At 34.5% G+C, this 17,943-nt stretch overlaps 1 protein-coding gene across 1 annotated transcript in view; it reads right to left on the reverse strand.

Annotated features, from left to right (window-relative positions):
- FBXL17 (F-box and leucine rich repeat protein 17) overlaps positions 1–17,943 on the reverse strand; it is a 264,652-nt gene that overhangs the window by 79,013 nt on the left and 167,696 nt on the right. Inside the window, exon 7 of the mRNA XM_056513952.1 lies at positions 16,221–16,297. Within this exon, the coding sequence (XP_056369927.1) occupies positions 16,221–16,297 (77 nt within the window). The remainder of the gene's footprint in view (positions 1–16,220; positions 16,298–17,943) is intronic.

Below are 17,943 nucleotides of genomic sequence, written 5' to 3' on the forward strand. Positions count from 1 at the left end.
AACTGAAAAACCTGACCCTCACCTGGTTACAACATTTTCTGTTTTAGAGAGCAGTAACTCTCCCCCAGCCTTTTCTCCAGTCTAACCAGCCCCAGCTCCCTCAGCTGCTCCTCATCAGACTTGTGCTTCAGACTCTTCCCCCGCCTTGCTGCCCTTCTCTGGGCACACTCCAGCCCCTCAGTGTCCTTCCTGAATTGAGTGGCCCAGAGCTGGACACAGGATTTGAGGTGTGGCCTCACCAGTGCCCAGCACAGGGGGATGGTCACTGCCCTGCTCCTGCTGCCCCACTATTGCTGGCACAGACCAGGTGTCCTTGGCCTTCGTGGCCGCCTGGGCACAGCTGGCTCATGTTCAGCTGCTGTTGACCAGCACTCCCAGGTCCTTTTCTCACAGGACAGCTTTCTAGACACTCTGCCCCAGCCTGTAACACTGTCTGGGGTTGTTGTGACCCAAGGGAGATCCTGACACTTGATGATGTTGAACCTCAGACCACTGGCCTTGGACCTGGATCCAGCCTGTCTAGATCCCCCTGCCCTCTCACAGTTCAACAATCTGACTTAGAGGGCATTTGATCCCCTTGTCCACATCACTGATACAGAAATTAGGCAGGATAGGCCACAATTCTTAGCAAATCTAAGGGGCAAGCATAGCTAAAAGACAATGTGAAGGTAAACGGTTAGTTTTACAATAGCCATGAAGAATCAAACATATCAATGAGAAGTGCCTGACTTTGTGTAAATTTCTGACTCCAATATCCTACAACTTCATGACAATTTGCATCCTGGCGGTGTTTGTAAGAGGTTCCAGGGCTTCTTAACATATATCTGAGTCTTTGAGACCTTTTTCCTGACTAGCAACACTGATCACCTAAAGCGTGTAATGAAAAGAAAAGCTTTGGAATATATGATACATTGTCACAAATTGATGCCATTTTAGTACTCAGTCTCCATCTGGAAAACAAAGAATATAATCATAATAGAAAAAAGGTTCATTCAAACATTTAAATTTGGGAGCAAGAGGGTGTATTTACAAAAACACTCTTTCATACAACCTTACTGGTAGGAACCGAAAAGCTGAATGGGTTGGAAATGAATATTCCCGCACAGGGAACAAGAAGGAGAGTAGTACATGCCTCTAGTATTCTTTTCCCCAAGCAAAAGAGTGGCCTGGGCAACCCCTAACCCCTATGAAGACACTTTCCCAGCTCAGAGTGTTGTAGTCCTTCTACTCTAAAATCCATACTGCTATTTCTCCTTTCCTGAGATAAAATTATCTATGCTTTAATCCACGAGTACTTTTTATCCCAGGGATCCTCTATTCTGCAATTTTTTTGAGTATCTGAGCTCAGAGTTCCCCAACCAGCCACGTCACAGTCCACATTCCTGTTGCTAAAACTACACCCGGACTTCGTGTGGGCCAGTCAAACTGTGGGAGTGACAAACCTCCTGGATCCCTCTTGTCCTCTATTCCCAAAGGCCACCACCACCCAGTATTAGGTGAGCCTGCTATCTTGCTCGGGCTGTCAGAGAAAAAAGTGGTTGGCCTATTAACTTTGGAAGACACTGAAAATACCTACATTGCACTTATGAAAACATTAGGAAAGTGAAAAGCGGCCAGGTGTGGGTAAGAAGGCATCTACAATAGCGTTCTTCACACAAAGTGACTTATTTCAGAAATACCTATCCAAAATTTGCAACAGCCAGAGTTAACAGTTGAATTTTTCTTTTTTTCTCTGAGCATTCTGGAAAGTAATAGCGAATGCTGCTGACTCCAAAACAGATCAAGATTGCCTCGAGACTATCAAGAGAGTTGAAAGGTATTATAAACTCTGTATTCAGCATTGCAGAACCTGAAAACGTTTTATGTAATCAATTAAAACTTCGAAAGGAAGGCTGAAAACATTTTCTGAGTTCCTAAACTGATCAAGGTTTGCTGACAGCAAAAAATCCAAGGATTCTTTTCTTACATACTATTGCTGTGACTGGTTTTATTTTGAAGTCTTTTGATTTTATTCCTATACATCTAAAGCTGCTTTAATTTCCTATATGATATCATCAGATCTTCAAGATTTAAAGTCTATGTCAGAAAAAAACCCAAACAAACAAAAACAAACAAACAAACAAACAAAAAAAAAACCAACAAAAAACAAACAAAAAAAAAACAAACAAAAAAACAAACAAACAAACAAACAAACAACAACAAAAAAAAAAAACAAAACCAAAAAAAACCAAAAAAAACCTCCCAAAAACCCAAAAAACCCAAGGCTTTCCATCTTTTGCATTCTGATGTGCACCAACTCTCATTCAACAAAAGACCTGTCAGCAGCTCCATTATCAAGTACAGTAATAAGCTTAACTTTTGTATGCAGTTCTAAGCCACTTCCCATAGGAACTACACAAATGCTTCTTTGTTAAATCCTGATTTAAGATTACAGACTTTTTATCTGCAAACTGCAATGTGCTTTAAAATCTCCAGTACTGGAATCTTTGGTAATCAGATGAGTGACAACACACAAAGTTGCACCTGTGATGATTAGAGAATCATAAGCATCTTACATGAGGAATGGAGCAGAGATGAGTGGATAGGTAATTTCACCCACCTAAAGGAAGAGCTTTGTGTACACATGCTAAAAAAGTATTACACAGTTTCTGTATTTTATCTGAAACAATCTTTCCACAAGATCGTAACATGATAATTAATATATCTCTATGATCTGGGGATCTAGGTACTTGTGTGATATGTTTTGTGTGATCAGTTTTCAGACTGATCTTTAATTTTTATTTATTTATTACAATACTGCATTTTGGGTAGATATCTCAGTGAGAAGATTCAAGCACTTTGTAGATTTGAAAAAGGTTTTGTGCCTGTGCATTTTATATATATGTGCTCAATATTGCTCACAATTCAAGCATTGTTATTTCTTTCTTTGGCAGTAGCAATGATATTTGCAATTAAATGAACAGGGGTAAATGTAAGAGGGTACACCTAATTTATATAGTCCATTTCCTTTCCATTAGAGACCTCCCTCTTCCTAAAATCAAATTAAGTGGCATTACGCATTAGCAGAAAGTAATCAAATTGTACTTTATTTTACTAGAAACACTACATTCTTGACCTTTTTATTTTGATTAAAAAATAACAGGAATGCATGTGAAATTTACCAGTACAATATCTGACTTAGGAAATGCTCAGCTGCATTAGGAGTCAAATATGTAAAAAAATTAGTTAAACTGCTATCTAATTTTTCCTTTCCCTTAAAGACAGCCTTGTAAGATGTGTGCTATGTCTGTACTCTAAAGGCAATTTTTCAATTATGACTGTATAAGAAACAAACATAATCCAAGGTGTTTTTTCTGTGTGCATGTTTGTACCTGCATATGCAGGCCTTGATAACCAAATATATGTGCAAGCACATGACTGGAGCAAACCGCTCTACATAGAATCACAAAAAGATATTGTGCATATATACACAAATATATATATACAAAAAGCCAGTTTATCTTCAGTCTCTTTTAGAAAACCTGTGCAAAACCTCACTGGTCATAAATCATAGCTTATAAGAAAACATGGATTGCAGAGGAAATAGTGACCTCAATGAATTAGGTTTCTTTCAGTTTGCAGTTTTTACTAGTGTTAAAGTGTACTTGTATATTTATTGTTAAAGGACAAAATAGATTTCTTCTTTCCTTCTTTTTTCTTAGCAGTTACATTTGATCAGAACGGCTTCTTAATCCTCCTCCTTTAATTATATGACAAGAACACAGCATGGTAGAGGAAACAAATTCTGTTTACACAGAATTGTTGAACTACATCTAGGAAAAATAAGAACTGATATGCCCTTAAAACAACAGAAGAGAAACAAAAGAGATCATCTGGGCAGCCGAAGTGAAATTAGTGAGTGCTATGTTTTCTTTTGGTGACATACACAAGCATCCCTTCAGGGAGTTACAGGTAAAAAACAGATACCTCAACATTTTGTTCAAATAGGTACTGTTTCATAGCTGCCAAAAGTATTCTCTAAATGAAGCAGGTCTTCTTCACTGAAATTCCAAGTTTTTCCACTTTCTTGGCATATATAGGAACAGTTCCATGTGGGCACAGAAAGAACAAAGTCCTTCACGAGTCATTACAGTACATGGCCTCAAAGAACTACTTGTAGGCTTCAGTGCCACCAAACCCAACACAAAACATACCCACCCCTGTAATTCTGACTGATGAAAATCTGATGTAACTAAAATGCACAAATCAAAGAACAGGCAGTGAAATTTTGAATATGCTACTGAGCTCATTTTTCCTGAAAAACATAGCTTCAAATACTTTTACATTTACAGTGTCCTCATTCTGCTGGCCTATTGAAAACCTGAATGATACCATGTTTTCAGTCAGAAGTTCCATGTTCCTCTGTCCAAGTGACTAAAATGTAGCTACAGCAGGGCCACTTTAGGACATCATTAGTTATGACCATAACTCCCCAAGGGTCGGAAAATAGCTTCCAATCACTTAGAGTACTTCTGTACCTCTTTAATATCAATTAAGAAAATCTAGTACACCAAGGCAGATAACAAAATATTATGGTGGTGGTAGAAATGAAAAGGAGCCAAGTATAGACTATCCATAAAGGTTACATTCAACTTGAATGTAAAGGTTACATTACCAACTTCACTGGCAAAAAAGGTACTAACCAATGTTTTTAGGGAAATAGCAGAGATTCAGATGAAAAGTTAGAGGAGCACAGGAGATGTACAATACACATAATTTCAGATTTGGGGCACCAGACCAGCAACTGATTATAGTTAATTACGCTATATGTTCTTTTACCAGGCAGCCACAGTTAAACACAATGGTCTCCCTGATTTCATTTTTCATGAAACAGATGGTACCAGCAAAACTGTTAGCTTAGGATATTGGAGCACTTATTGCTGCTTAAATATTAATGAGTTTTCTTCATTGTGCCTGATTTCAAAAACAAAAGGAAAATGAAAGAAATTGTGTTTTACCAACACGAAAATGTAGCAATATCCAAATAGCCAGAAAGAGGTCTTACTTTTTTCCCCAATATCTCCCACATGTTTAAAACAAAGCTGTAGGCAACGTAACACTGTCACTGATTTTTAATGACATTTCAATGTTAACTGAAAAAAGAAAACAAATATAATTATTTCACCAGGCATTTGTTTTTTTCTCTAAATAATGAGTTCAAATGTAATGGTGAAATAAGTGCTTGTGGCCTAAGGAAAAACTCAGTGTGATAAATATGAAGCATAAAAAGCTCCTAATAGGAGGAGCCATTGGTTGACTAACCAAGAAACAGTTATTCTCATTTGTTAACACTTGTTAATTATCTTTTTTTTTTTTTTAAGTTTCAGGTTTGTTTCACAAAAATAACATACTTTTCTTTTTTCCACAAATAAAATACTTTGGCAAGATCTGTGTTGTACTGGTAGTTATAAAAAAGGATGGAGTCAAAGATGACTCACAGCTCACCAAAAGACGTAACAAAGGCAATGATCACATTGTAGCATGTGAGATTTAGGTTGGGCATTAGAGAGAAAAAACAAAAGTCTTTAGCAGAGTAAATGAAGCATTGATAAAATGTCCAGAGATACATGGTAGATCCTCTGTCCATAGAGGTTTCAAAGAAATATACAGGCAGAGCAGAGCCACAGGGAGCCAGACTGGACCTGATGAAGGGCTGGTGACATCCCCGTCCTAGGTGCCTGGCTGGACTGAGTGATTCAACACAGGTCTCCTTCAATCAAAGTTTATATGATTTATCAATTATACCAACTTAATAGTATGGCTAATGCTTTAATGCAAGACCTAGACTTTTGAGAAACCGTTACAACCAATAAACGATGATTTCATCCTTGACATTTTTTGTTTACTGGTTGCTTGCTAAACTTCAGGATAATGATTTTTTTCATTACATTAAGAAAATACTTCTGTTTAAGGCTGACTAATTCACATACTCATAAAACAAGATGCATGAATTAATTAGGTTATTTGAGAGAGCACACATTTTTAAACATAAATTTTACTAGACAATTATTAGTAATGTAGACCTACAGATTTAATCAAGGAACATACTTGATTTCATACTTGAAACAGAGAGAGATGCTTTTACTATATCTCCAAATTAAAATTATACAAAATGCAACTTAAGTTCCCAAAAGATAACTGAGTTGCATCATATATATCATACATTCTATTAAAAAGAGTTTTAAAAAATCCCAACAAAACATTAAACCTGGACACCTACCTGCCTCTCCCCCTTCCCAAAAAAGAAAGTATTAATGTCCTCAGATTACTGAAAAGTCTTGTAAATTTGGAATCTGGATCATTATGCCTAGATAATAACATCTAAATATTCCTATATTTGTATTAATTTTAGACATATCTAAACAGGTTGACATAATGGAATATATTTTTCTTACCTATTACAAAATATGCAAAAATGAACAAAATATCCCAAACCACACATTATTTAGAATTTCAGACATATTAAAATTGTTTTCTTACACTTTTCAAAAATTCTCTTTAACCATATTTCTTCATTTCTCTTTGTGCTAACAGTCTTGTGCATCACATTTTTGGACATACTTTCCTACCCTTCTGTATTAGGCATCTTGTAATTAGAAGAAATATGGTTCAGTATGTGGAGCTAAAATTAAGGGATGATGGCACCAAGCCAAAGAGAACTACAAATAAAGCAATCTTGCTGTCTGAGTGTTCTGGAAAGATACTTGACATTTCAAAAGCTAAAATGATTCCACTTGACTTAAGAGAAACTAAAATACATACTTTAGAAGCTACTTTGAGACAATTTTTTTATAGAAAACTCTTCAAATATTTGAAGTTGACCAAAACAAAATTTTTATGTCAATTTAATAAATTTGGAAAGCACAATGATTACTTGATTATTTCTGAAATAAATCACATTCCCTCCACTGCTAACAGAACAGTTTCTACACTCTGTTCTATGCTGTGAAGAGTTTACAGTTTACAAAGACAGCATGAACTTCTTTATATAATTCATTACAGATGCAAAAATCAAATGCTTTTGTCACAACAAAGCTAACCCAACATCATATAGGAATGCAGAGGGAAGTGCCACTCATTACATTTGACTAAATAAATTAAAATGTTTTTCAGATGCATCCTCTGTTCTTAGACAAGTTGATAAAAACCCATGTTATTAAATATTTTAGTAAATACTTTGCTGTTGAGTTGTAATTCATGTTTCAAACTAATATGAATCTAAAATGATCAAGTCCCTACTACTTGATATTTAAGCATTTGGCAAAACCAATACTTACACATAGCTTTATGTTAATATATGTTATATAATAGAAGTATAATTCTAAATTATGTTATTAGTGCATATTCATAGTGAGACCTCAGTTATATGTCAAAAGGCAGATATGTAGTAAAGTTAGAATTTGTTTTCATGTTCTCCTTCCAATTGTTAAAAACATTGAAGCACTGAACTGTTTTAATTAAACATTTCATGTTTTTAATTAAAAAAAAGCTCTAAACCAGTATTTATCATATTGCTGTGGTATTAGCAATTTAATTTCCTTTTTATTCTAGCCAGCTACATCAATATCTGAATCGCTATTTTTTCATGTATTTAAAGAAAAAAGCTCATTTCTAGGTATTCATTCCTTTAACACCATCTTACTATAGAAGACTACAAAAAACATTATAAGAATATTTTTTTTTAAACTTAGGCATTCAAAATAACTACACTACTGGTATGTCTACAAAGTGCTTTATTTGAATTTTTTAAGGCGGGCAGACAAGTTATGGTCAAAATTATATTTTTCTTGATTAATTTGAGTATTATTGGAATTGAACAACAAACCAAGAGAACATACAAAACAGAATATGGAAAGGAAATTCTTTCACCAAAAAGTGAATCTTTTTAAAGATTTAACTTAGTTTGAGCAATTATGATGAAATTACTTTACTACCTGCTAAGTTCAAACAACAGCTTTTATGTTTGAGAACTGAGAATGAGCTTGTTCCTTTTGGATGCCAGCTGACGAAAACAGTCACTTTTATTTAGGCTGTAGAAATACACTAACTTTAAAATCCAATTTGTAAAATATGTTTTATAGTGCAGTTAAAAGTGGGATCATAAAACTGGCTTCTAGAATTTTTGAGAAGTAAATAGCAACTGCAAACCATCAGTCATCAGTCCCCTCTGAGACTAATACTAGGTTTATATGAATAATTTTAAAGGTTTATATGAATAATTTTAAATGTACCAAATGTATGGATTTTTAAATGTATATTGTAATAGCTACTCAACAAATAATGTGGCTTAGGGACAAATTTCAAACATATTCAGAAGTACAATGAACTAAATTTAAAACTGGATTATAGCAACAGTGTGAGCTGTAATTTGGTGTTAGAAAATATTACAGGTTTTAAATATTTAAATTATTCTATTCAAGCCAGAAATAAATTCATGCTAAATACAGTTTCACTATTGTTTTTGTTAAGTTATCTACCTCTGTCTGCAAATCTAATGTTCTATTAGAATTGGTATTCTTCCTTGCAGTGTGACAGAATAGATAGAATTTGAAATGAAAGTATAAAATGGCAATACATTTTGCTGGTAGTCTGAGGGGCAAAATCAAAATTAAAAAACTAGATAACAACAATGACCCTAATGTTCATAATAGGATCATAATTGCACAATTTACATGTAATTATTTACTTGTGCTTTAAATCAGTCTTGAGCTCCACAAACTTTTAGATATATTACTTCTGCTGTGTAGTAGCTCACTGGGAGAGGCATCCAGCACACTGGTTTTAACAGAGGGGTTAACAAGAACATTGGAGGATTAAAGCTATATGTTTCTCTCTCACTCATAAAAAAGAAAATACAACAAAAGAGAACAGAGTTCTTGAGTTAAATGGAAGTTCAGCATTATATTAAAGTCTCCTAACACAGTAAATAAAGCAAGAACCTGAAAATGTATTTCTGTCAGTACACGCAGAGGTTGTGGCCATTTCAATTTTTGCTGTATCAGAAATATGTGTCTTGAAACAGAAATGAGGTGCATTTTTCCTGAAGATTAACTTAAGCACTTCTCTCTAGTGATAAAACAGCACAAAATTAAACTTTCTATTATGACTGATAAATTGCTGCCAAATTTTGCATCAAAGAATTGAAATAACAACACAAAGCACTATGTTTCCCACAGAAAAGCTTAAATTAAAATAACAGTACCTGTGGATCTCTCTACAAGACAAATCAAACCTGAAGTATAACATATCTCTGTTTTCCACAGTCAGAACAAGCAACTGGGAGCAAGCTGTGTACAAATCATAGGCTTCTGCTCTGTTCATCTTGACGATTCAAAGGTGTTCCTACATCCAGCTTCCTCCAGGCTATTATACTACATTATTTTCAAGGGTACAGGTTAAGGGGGACAACCCATCTTCCACTATTCAAAAGGTAGTTTGAAATTTTGTCTCATCTCATTGCTTATATAGAAAATCCTTTATTATGTACCATAGGACAAAGGATTTGCAACTGTCTGTTATTTGAGAAATATGGTATTGCAGTAGTTTATCTCACTGTATGGGTCTTGAAGACACACAGTGGTATCTCAAATCAACTTCTAAAGAAAACTGCGTGCCATTTTTGTGACATTGGGAATACAGATAAAACTTACACAAAAAGAAAAATTGGGGTTTTGATAGTTATGCATTATATATGGTGCTGAAGAGATTGTTCAAGAGCTCTTTTCTGCTTCAGGAATTACTTTTGATAAAGTTTTAATTTGACTTTTCCTTATTAATGAAGTTTTCTATTCACTTCTGAACATTCCTAAAAGTTCCTAACAGAACTGAAAAAATATGTCCTCTGCTAGGCTTCCATTCCCAAAATACATCAATACACAGCTATCTTTGCTTATATTAACAAGACTTTTGGTTTCAATGCCAACATGATCCCTTATGGAAATAAAATTAGGTGTCAATACCTGCAAGACTCCATGCAAGCAACTACTCCAAACTAAGATGACAATAAAGAAATATAAAACCAAACAGGTTTTAAAATGTCCTTACAAAAGCTCTACACTGTAAATTTTCTTCCTAGCTGAAGGGACATTTTCAGAGGTTTTGAAATATATGAAAAGACTCCAACTTCTCCCTGCAGACTCTAACATAAACAGTAATGCCATTATAATGGAGGAAGAGGCAGTAAGTTGCAATAGGTATCGCTGGTTTGTTAAACTACATTAAACTCTGAAACTCACCTCTGTTGCTTGAATAAGCTTTCACTGATCCTCATAATTACCAGGGTTTCTATGGAAATATTTGCTTCAGAATTCAGAAAGAGCAAACATTTTAATGCCAAAAGCAAACAGAACCTATTTACTAGCTGCTAGATTTTGTAAGTAAGTATCATTAATACATACAAGAGGTTACAGATTGCTTGCCACCTACTTACTCTTCAGGTAATTTAAGTCTTACAGTCTCCTGGGGTTAAAGTTGCGATCTATGCACAGAAAACAAATACTAGAACCAAGAAAAGAACCTCAAAATTTGGTACTAAACATCAACAATCCAGCAGACCTACTTCAGTGAATTCAGGTTTCTGAATAACTAACAGAACAAAAACTGGAGAGAAAATGTTTTTTTGTGTAAAGGAAGAGAAAAGCTTTATAAGAAAGCAATATATACGTATATATGTAGTAGTTAGATACTACTATGTACTATAATATATTACCACCATTTTATACAAGAACAAACAAACATATATGCAAAATATACACAATATCACTAAAAAGGGTAACGGAAGTCCTGGTCCTTAAAAGATTGTCTGAACATTTACCTACAAGCATAAACACAGATGCCAGTGTGATCACTGCTTGCGTTCATTGCATCATTAAAAGAGTGCAAAAGAGAAAGAACCACACACAGGATAGGAAAACCTAATAAGGTAAAGACTTATTCAGGGAAGAGAAACTTAGAATTCAATATAGCAACAATTCAAAATAATTTTCACAGACAAAATGGAAGTTGCATTTATTTAAATTATATAAATTGATGAAGGGATTGCAAACCAGTAAAGGGTGAGGATTAAATATTTTAAACTCAGAAATGTATTTACCACCTGTCTATCCATAAACGCTGCTCTTATCCCCCAAAAATGTATTTGCCTTCTGAATTCTATTGTACAGAAGACATGGTGTTTTAAAAATAGATTTTAAACAGCTAGTATTAAGAAAGACAGTTTTAGGGAGATCAAGCCTTAGAGACATTTGATAATCCAAGTGAGAAGCAGACATAAAACTTTCATTTTTGCGGAAATACCCATAGTGTGCTTATTCTTTATAATTTACATGACAAATGCTAAATATTGGAGAGAAAATGCAAGAAACTCTCAGTAGGACAACCTGATCCCTTGATAATTAAAATATTCTATTTTAAAATAGAAAGCATATGTATCCTAAATATTTAAACATTAAAATTTAATAGTATCTTGGGGAACTATTTTAACATTGTTAGTAGTATCTCACTTCTGAGACAAGAATCCATAATCCAGCTATGAAAAATAAGTGCAAGTTACAGTTATGTTTTTTCCTCGTGACAATTGGACTTGATTCAGTATAAATGCTATCTTATTCCTCCAGACTTCAACTTGTAACAGCTATGCCCTATCTATACTATTTTAATATAAAAACTATATAATTCCATTATAGTTTGTTGAAATTCATTTTTTTTGCTTCAGCAAACACCCTCAGCAGAAGAAAAACCTTTAAAAAAACCCATGTGTCCCCAGAGCACTAAATGCATCATTAAATGTCGAAAACAGGCAATATGAAAAAGGAATAGTACCCATTTTAGAAAAGAAAAAGGCTACATATCTAGAGAGCTCCTTTTCAATACTCAGAATCTTACAGTTTTCAGCAAAAGACCACAGTTCATCTCAGCTCCTTGTGCCAAGCATTTCTACTGAAAAGATTTGTGCAATTACTTTACAGCTAGAAATAGAGACTTTTAAAGTTACACAAAATCCAGAACTACTAGGTAATGGAAATTCTACAAGGTAACTCTGAAGACAACTGCCATCTTCTGCAGGTTATGTGACAGGCTACATTGTGAGATCAATTTATTCCCTGCACTCTGCTAACTGCACTCCTAGTAATGACCATTGGGCACTTTGTTTTTTCAAAAAGCTCTTTGGTGATTTTGCAAGGAACAGCTGTACAAAGTGCTGGATTTGAACACTTCCTGTCAAACATTTTTCGAAGGTGATTTCTTTAGGGGTTTATTTTTTGGGGGGATGGTGTTTGGGCTCTTTCCCCTTGAAATTATTTTCTGCACTTACAGAGGAAACACTGGTCCGACTGCTTTTATAAAGTGGAATTAAAGCATTACACTTTTATCTTTCACTACTGCAAAGAATGTGGTTGTAAAGTAATTCTTAGTAAATATGCATTTAACATTACTGCAAGATCAGACCCTTAAAACATCTACTCCTGTTTCACAGACTAGTTTCATTGAATCTTTTTATCTTTGAGCACAAAATCTCACTTTTGTGTTTCAGAGTGCATAGCACTCTGCACTATTACAAAACTTGATAAATAATAATTTACTTAAAACAAATTCCCAGCACTAAGGATATCAATAAAACCCAGAACTAGAGCATAAAATTGAAGAGACAGTTACACAATTCTGTGTGTGCTTGCTGCCCTAGCTCACCACTCTGCATCTCCACATCAACCTAATTCATTTGACACACAGTCTCCCCACAGCTGAGAAAGTCCCGCTTCCTTACCACTTCTTAGGAAAAGCTTAAATACAAAACCCACTATGTTTAAGTAAAGTTAAGGTTGTGACACAAATCAACAAAAGGCAGGAAATTCAAAGATAATACTGACAATCCATGCTTAATTCATGATTGCCTAACAAAAGGGCGAAACACTACAAGGAACTAATGTTCAGCTTTAACTTCATTCTGTCTCTGCTCTTGGGCAAACAGGTGTTTATCTCAAATTTTATAGTAATTCACTCTGTCCTGTCAGTCTAGATGCATTCTAATGATTATTTAGCATTTAATAATGTGTTGGATTTTCCAACTAATTGTCAACATCCTAGCATTTTACAAGACATCATGAATTAAAAATATATCTTGAGAAAATTATGCTAGACTTATATAAGGATATAATAACATAATTTCTTTCAGAAGTAAACAAAACACATTTTTGTTATACAAAAATACAAAATTATTCATTTTGCAATGTAAAATGAAATAAAGAATTTTTTTTCACCAGTTAACAGCTCTCAGTATGTATACATACTTCAATTTTTGCTTGAATCCCATCTGTCTGTATACTATAAAGAATATTTTTCTGGTCAGAAAAATGTCAGAGAAAAGAATACAGCCTATAGCTACATAAATACAGTACAGCAGGCTTTATTTAATCTTTTAGGCTTCCAAAGAAAATGTAGTATTTTAGTGCACTTTGAAAATAATAATTACATTAAAAAAATGTATGCCAGGTAGTTTTGTATACTATCTATCCTATGCAGAAATTAGAAAAACAAAAGAACGATATTAATAAAATGACAAAGATCGCACTTCATAGTCTTCTCCAGAGGACATGAAATTACCTCACACATACATACCTTATTGAGTTAACTGAAGGACAACAATAACAGTTTTTGCTGTAATTATTCTTTATTTACTGAAATTATTATTGATAAATCAATGCACCAAATGATTAAAAATTTTGTTGGAAATTAGTAATATTACTCTTTTTTTCCCAGTTCAGTTACTAAGCAATTATGATCTTATCCCAGACATCAAAATTCTGCTGACTTTCGTAGCATAAAAACCTACCACTGACCAGTTTCAAAGAAGGCTTTCAAAATCCTGTATCTGTACCAACCTGGTGTCAAGATTTTAATTGTCAAAGCAAAGACAACTCTGTGTTTCACCCTCAGGATAATCAAAAACAGCACAGTTGCACAGGACTGTGCTCCTACCCAGTCACAGCCTCACAGAGCCTCAGACACTCCCTGGTGGAGCCTGAATAACTGCATGTGTGAAGTTAAGTCTTTGTAGGACCATGGGACACCACCTTAAAAGGCTCCCTGAGAAGTCAGGCATGTGCTTCCCAACTGAGGACATGAGGGCTTCAAAAGCCTCTGAGGAACAGTGGCTGCTCTTCTCCCCTTGAGAAGAAAGACAGATTCTTAGATAAAGGAAATTTGACAACAAGCAGAGCTTGCAGTTCTGAAAGGTGCTTGTTTTTTAACTTACAAAAGCAACAAATGCAAATACAAGAAAGTCTTCAACTGAATTAACAGAAAATGAATGAGAAAAGTGTGATGCCTGGCTCAACACTGCAACACTCCAGTCAACCTAATAACATTCACTCACTATCACATTTTTAATCTAAGGCAAAATCTCGACTTCATTCGAAACCATAAATTATGCTTATAAATTCTACTTTATTACAGTTTGCTTTGTATTTTCAGCTCAGATATTAAAAGCAGAATTTATTTTTCAGGTTGGCATGCTGAGACATGCTGAAGATTGTAATGCTAATCGATTAGTCAATAAAGTATCAAAAATCAATCAGTATCTCAGCTGTTCTACTGGATCCTTAATATCAAAAATAGTTGAATTTTCAAGTGAATAGTAAAGCATTGTAGCCACACTATCAACAGAAAATATTCTCGAAGTCCCAGTAACTGAGTGCAATGATGCTAAGTGACTGCAGATTACAACATGATAGTGACAGATGGGCCTTAGTATACAGAAGAGAAGCTGAGGTTGCATAGAGCTAATCAGCCAAATGCTACATTTATTCCCTAGTCATTCATTCTCTGAAACACACTTCCTGCCTCCTATCTAGCTATAGACACTTCCTTTTCTCTCTCTTTATTCTTTCATAAATATGATTTTCTCTATCCTAGGTTTCTTTGCTTCAGTTTTTCAATTGTTTCTCTACTTTGGGGAAAAATCATGTTTTTCTCTGAGTAACCGCAGTGAACGAAGGGTGAAATCAATTTGAGAAATTATTGATCCTCAAGACATGGATTCCACTATGCCCATGATAACTCTTTCCTCATGGGGTGTCAGAGTCAGAAGGGACAAGAGGAGCAGCACACAGACAGAGGGCTAAGTTTGCCTTCAGACCCTGTCCTGCACCTGTCGTCCTTCAGCAGCGACAAGAAGCACCTTCTATTATCACCTTGTGTACTACAGACAATTTCCCTCCCTGAATTTCCACAAGACATTTCACAAATTCAGAAATTCATCTTGGACAAGAGCTGAGAAAAACCATTTTCAGCTCTGACATCTGTTCTGCCCATGGAAGTATAAATAACAGCAGACCAGAGGAAAGGGCAGTAAAGACTCGTGCTTCCTCTCCTCTGGCATGCTCCAAGCTCTGCAGCTGCAAAAGTTGCATGGCTCCAGTACTGTGGACAGAACTCTGCAGAACAACATACCCTTGAATGCAGAGTACAAACCCCACTGAAGTGCAGAATTTGAAAAGAAAAATAGAAGAATGAGTTTGTAACCACTGGAATGGTAATTTATCACTTCAACATAGTAATTCTTTATTAAAATCTAGGGACTACAAAGTTAAAAAAAAATTGTGAATGAGAAACAAAATAATCAGCAAGCCTGGAATGAACATCTCAAATATATAGTTTGTAAATCCTGCTGAAATGTAGGCAGTGGGAGATGGACATTTGAGAATCTGGTCTTATGGCAAAAATATGTGTCTTATTTAAGGTCACTGTCTTATTTGAAAAAGACACAGAGTCTCCCCACAGAGACAGTTTCCAAACAAGCACTAGAACTTTTTCTATACTAAATAAAAGATCTGTCTTTCTATGGGGCCTATCAGAGAGGACATTTAACTCCTAAGATGCTCCTCTCTCTTTTATCATAATTGATTTTCTCTCAAATGTTCTCCTGGTCCCAGGACTATTCAAAGAGGACCCTAACCCAGTAATTGCCAATTCTATACGGATACGTTGCAGCAAAAATATACACTGAGTTGTACACTTCCAACCACAGATATTTTTAAGCAAGTGAAATGCATTTTATAAATTCCTATTTTTATGGATGAAGGTTTTGAAAATTTTTATCTCTACATTTCCAATACTTTGATAACAGTCCCTGTGAATTCCAGTTCAAACTTCCCAAAAAATAAAGATATAGGCATATTACATACCATAGTCTGTGATCTTACAGGATACTAAATACAGCTCTTTCAGGTTCCGTCCTTCTCTGGCAATCACCTCCACACATCTGGAAAACACAGTAAAATGTGTTACTGCTCTAAATCACTTTTAAATATCAAGAATACACTCCACAGGTAAAATGTACGGTATATCAGTTTCTTCATTTTGCAATGAAGAACATTTCACTGAAAATGAAGATGACTACATGTTTACACTACAGAAAAATACTATTTTAAATTGAATGTCTTTATATGGATAATCTCCTAAGTCTCTGAATATGTTGCTTGAAATGTTGCTTGAAATGTATACAGACAAGCACTTCAGAAAATTACCAAATGTGAATTTCCATTTCTTTATTACTCTGCAAAGTTTCTGTTGCAAATCTTAAGCTTTGACAGCTTTCTTCTAGGGAAGAACTATAAATGCACTGTAATGAGCACAAAATACAAGTAAATGTAATTTAAAATTCATGTTTGCATTTCTTCAGTGATTACTGCATGAGTCAGCATTGATCAGGTCAAGAAATGTTACACGATCATGGTGTTCCAACACATTGCTGGAGAAGCTTGCATAGATGAGAAACAGCTCATTCATTTGCCTTATCATGACTGTGATGAAAATGCTATGAAACATAGAGGTTTTTATTATACTTTTGCTGTTTGTTTGTGTAAGCAAGAAAATTAATATGAATTAATTAATGAAATTAAATAGAAGCTTATTATGTACTTGTGACCAAGCTTATATTACAATGCTATGTTTCCACCTGCATTGTTTATAACTCAGAAATCACAGAATCATAAAAAACCTTTTCAAGCCTGTTAATGCGGATCAGTTGTTCATTAGTTCATCTACCATGACTATTGTGCTATTTTCTATATAGATACATTTTTTAAAGTGCATTTTATTAGATGAATTATAAGAATTTCTTCCAATCCAATATATTCAACTTCAATTTTCAGGTCAATTACCCATTAACTTACTCTGACACTTAAATCAACCCTTGAACAGCACACAAAATTAAATTACTTGCCAATTTTTAAGAAAATAAATATTGTTGAATTTGTCATACTTTTGAAAGATACACCTAAATCCTCAGGGATCTTCTTCCACTTACCACCTCCAATAGATTATCTCCTAATCTATTGCATGCTGGCAATTTTAGCTTTTAAAAGCAACCATCTAATTCTTATAGCTCACAATAACATAATAACTGAACTATAGTCCTTCATACCTATTTGTCCTCTCCCTGCTTCCATCTTCAAAAACATACAGTGAAGATTCACAACTACTAATAAATAGCACACCTTTGATAGAATACCTGAATCACAGTTCCCTAAATATTACTACAAATATTCAACCCTGGAAAACTGTGAGAGCCTGATATTTAGAAATTTTTGCAATTCTTATCATTAGCTAAAGGTTACCTCATGAATTTACTAAGAAAAGAAATAAATATTTACACCAGGACTATGCTTTTTTAATACAAGGTAACCTCAGAACTACACATTTTCTTAAATACGGTAAGATTTAGAGCACTAAACACATTCAATATACAGGGAAAATTGCTTCTGTTCCTGTCAGACATGATTTTAAAGAACATTCTCATTTTTGTTAACTGGCTTATTAAGATAACTAAGCCATGAGAAAGTGTTTTTATTATTTATTCCATATTCCTAATAACGAGACTTTATTGCTATTATTAGTAATATGAAT

The sequence above is a fragment of the Oenanthe melanoleuca genome, chromosome Z (genome assembly GCF_029582105.1).
Source record: "Oenanthe melanoleuca isolate GR-GAL-2019-014 chromosome Z, OMel1.0, whole genome shotgun sequence".
Lineage (NCBI taxonomy): Eukaryota > Metazoa > Chordata > Aves > Passeriformes > Muscicapidae > Oenanthe > Oenanthe melanoleuca.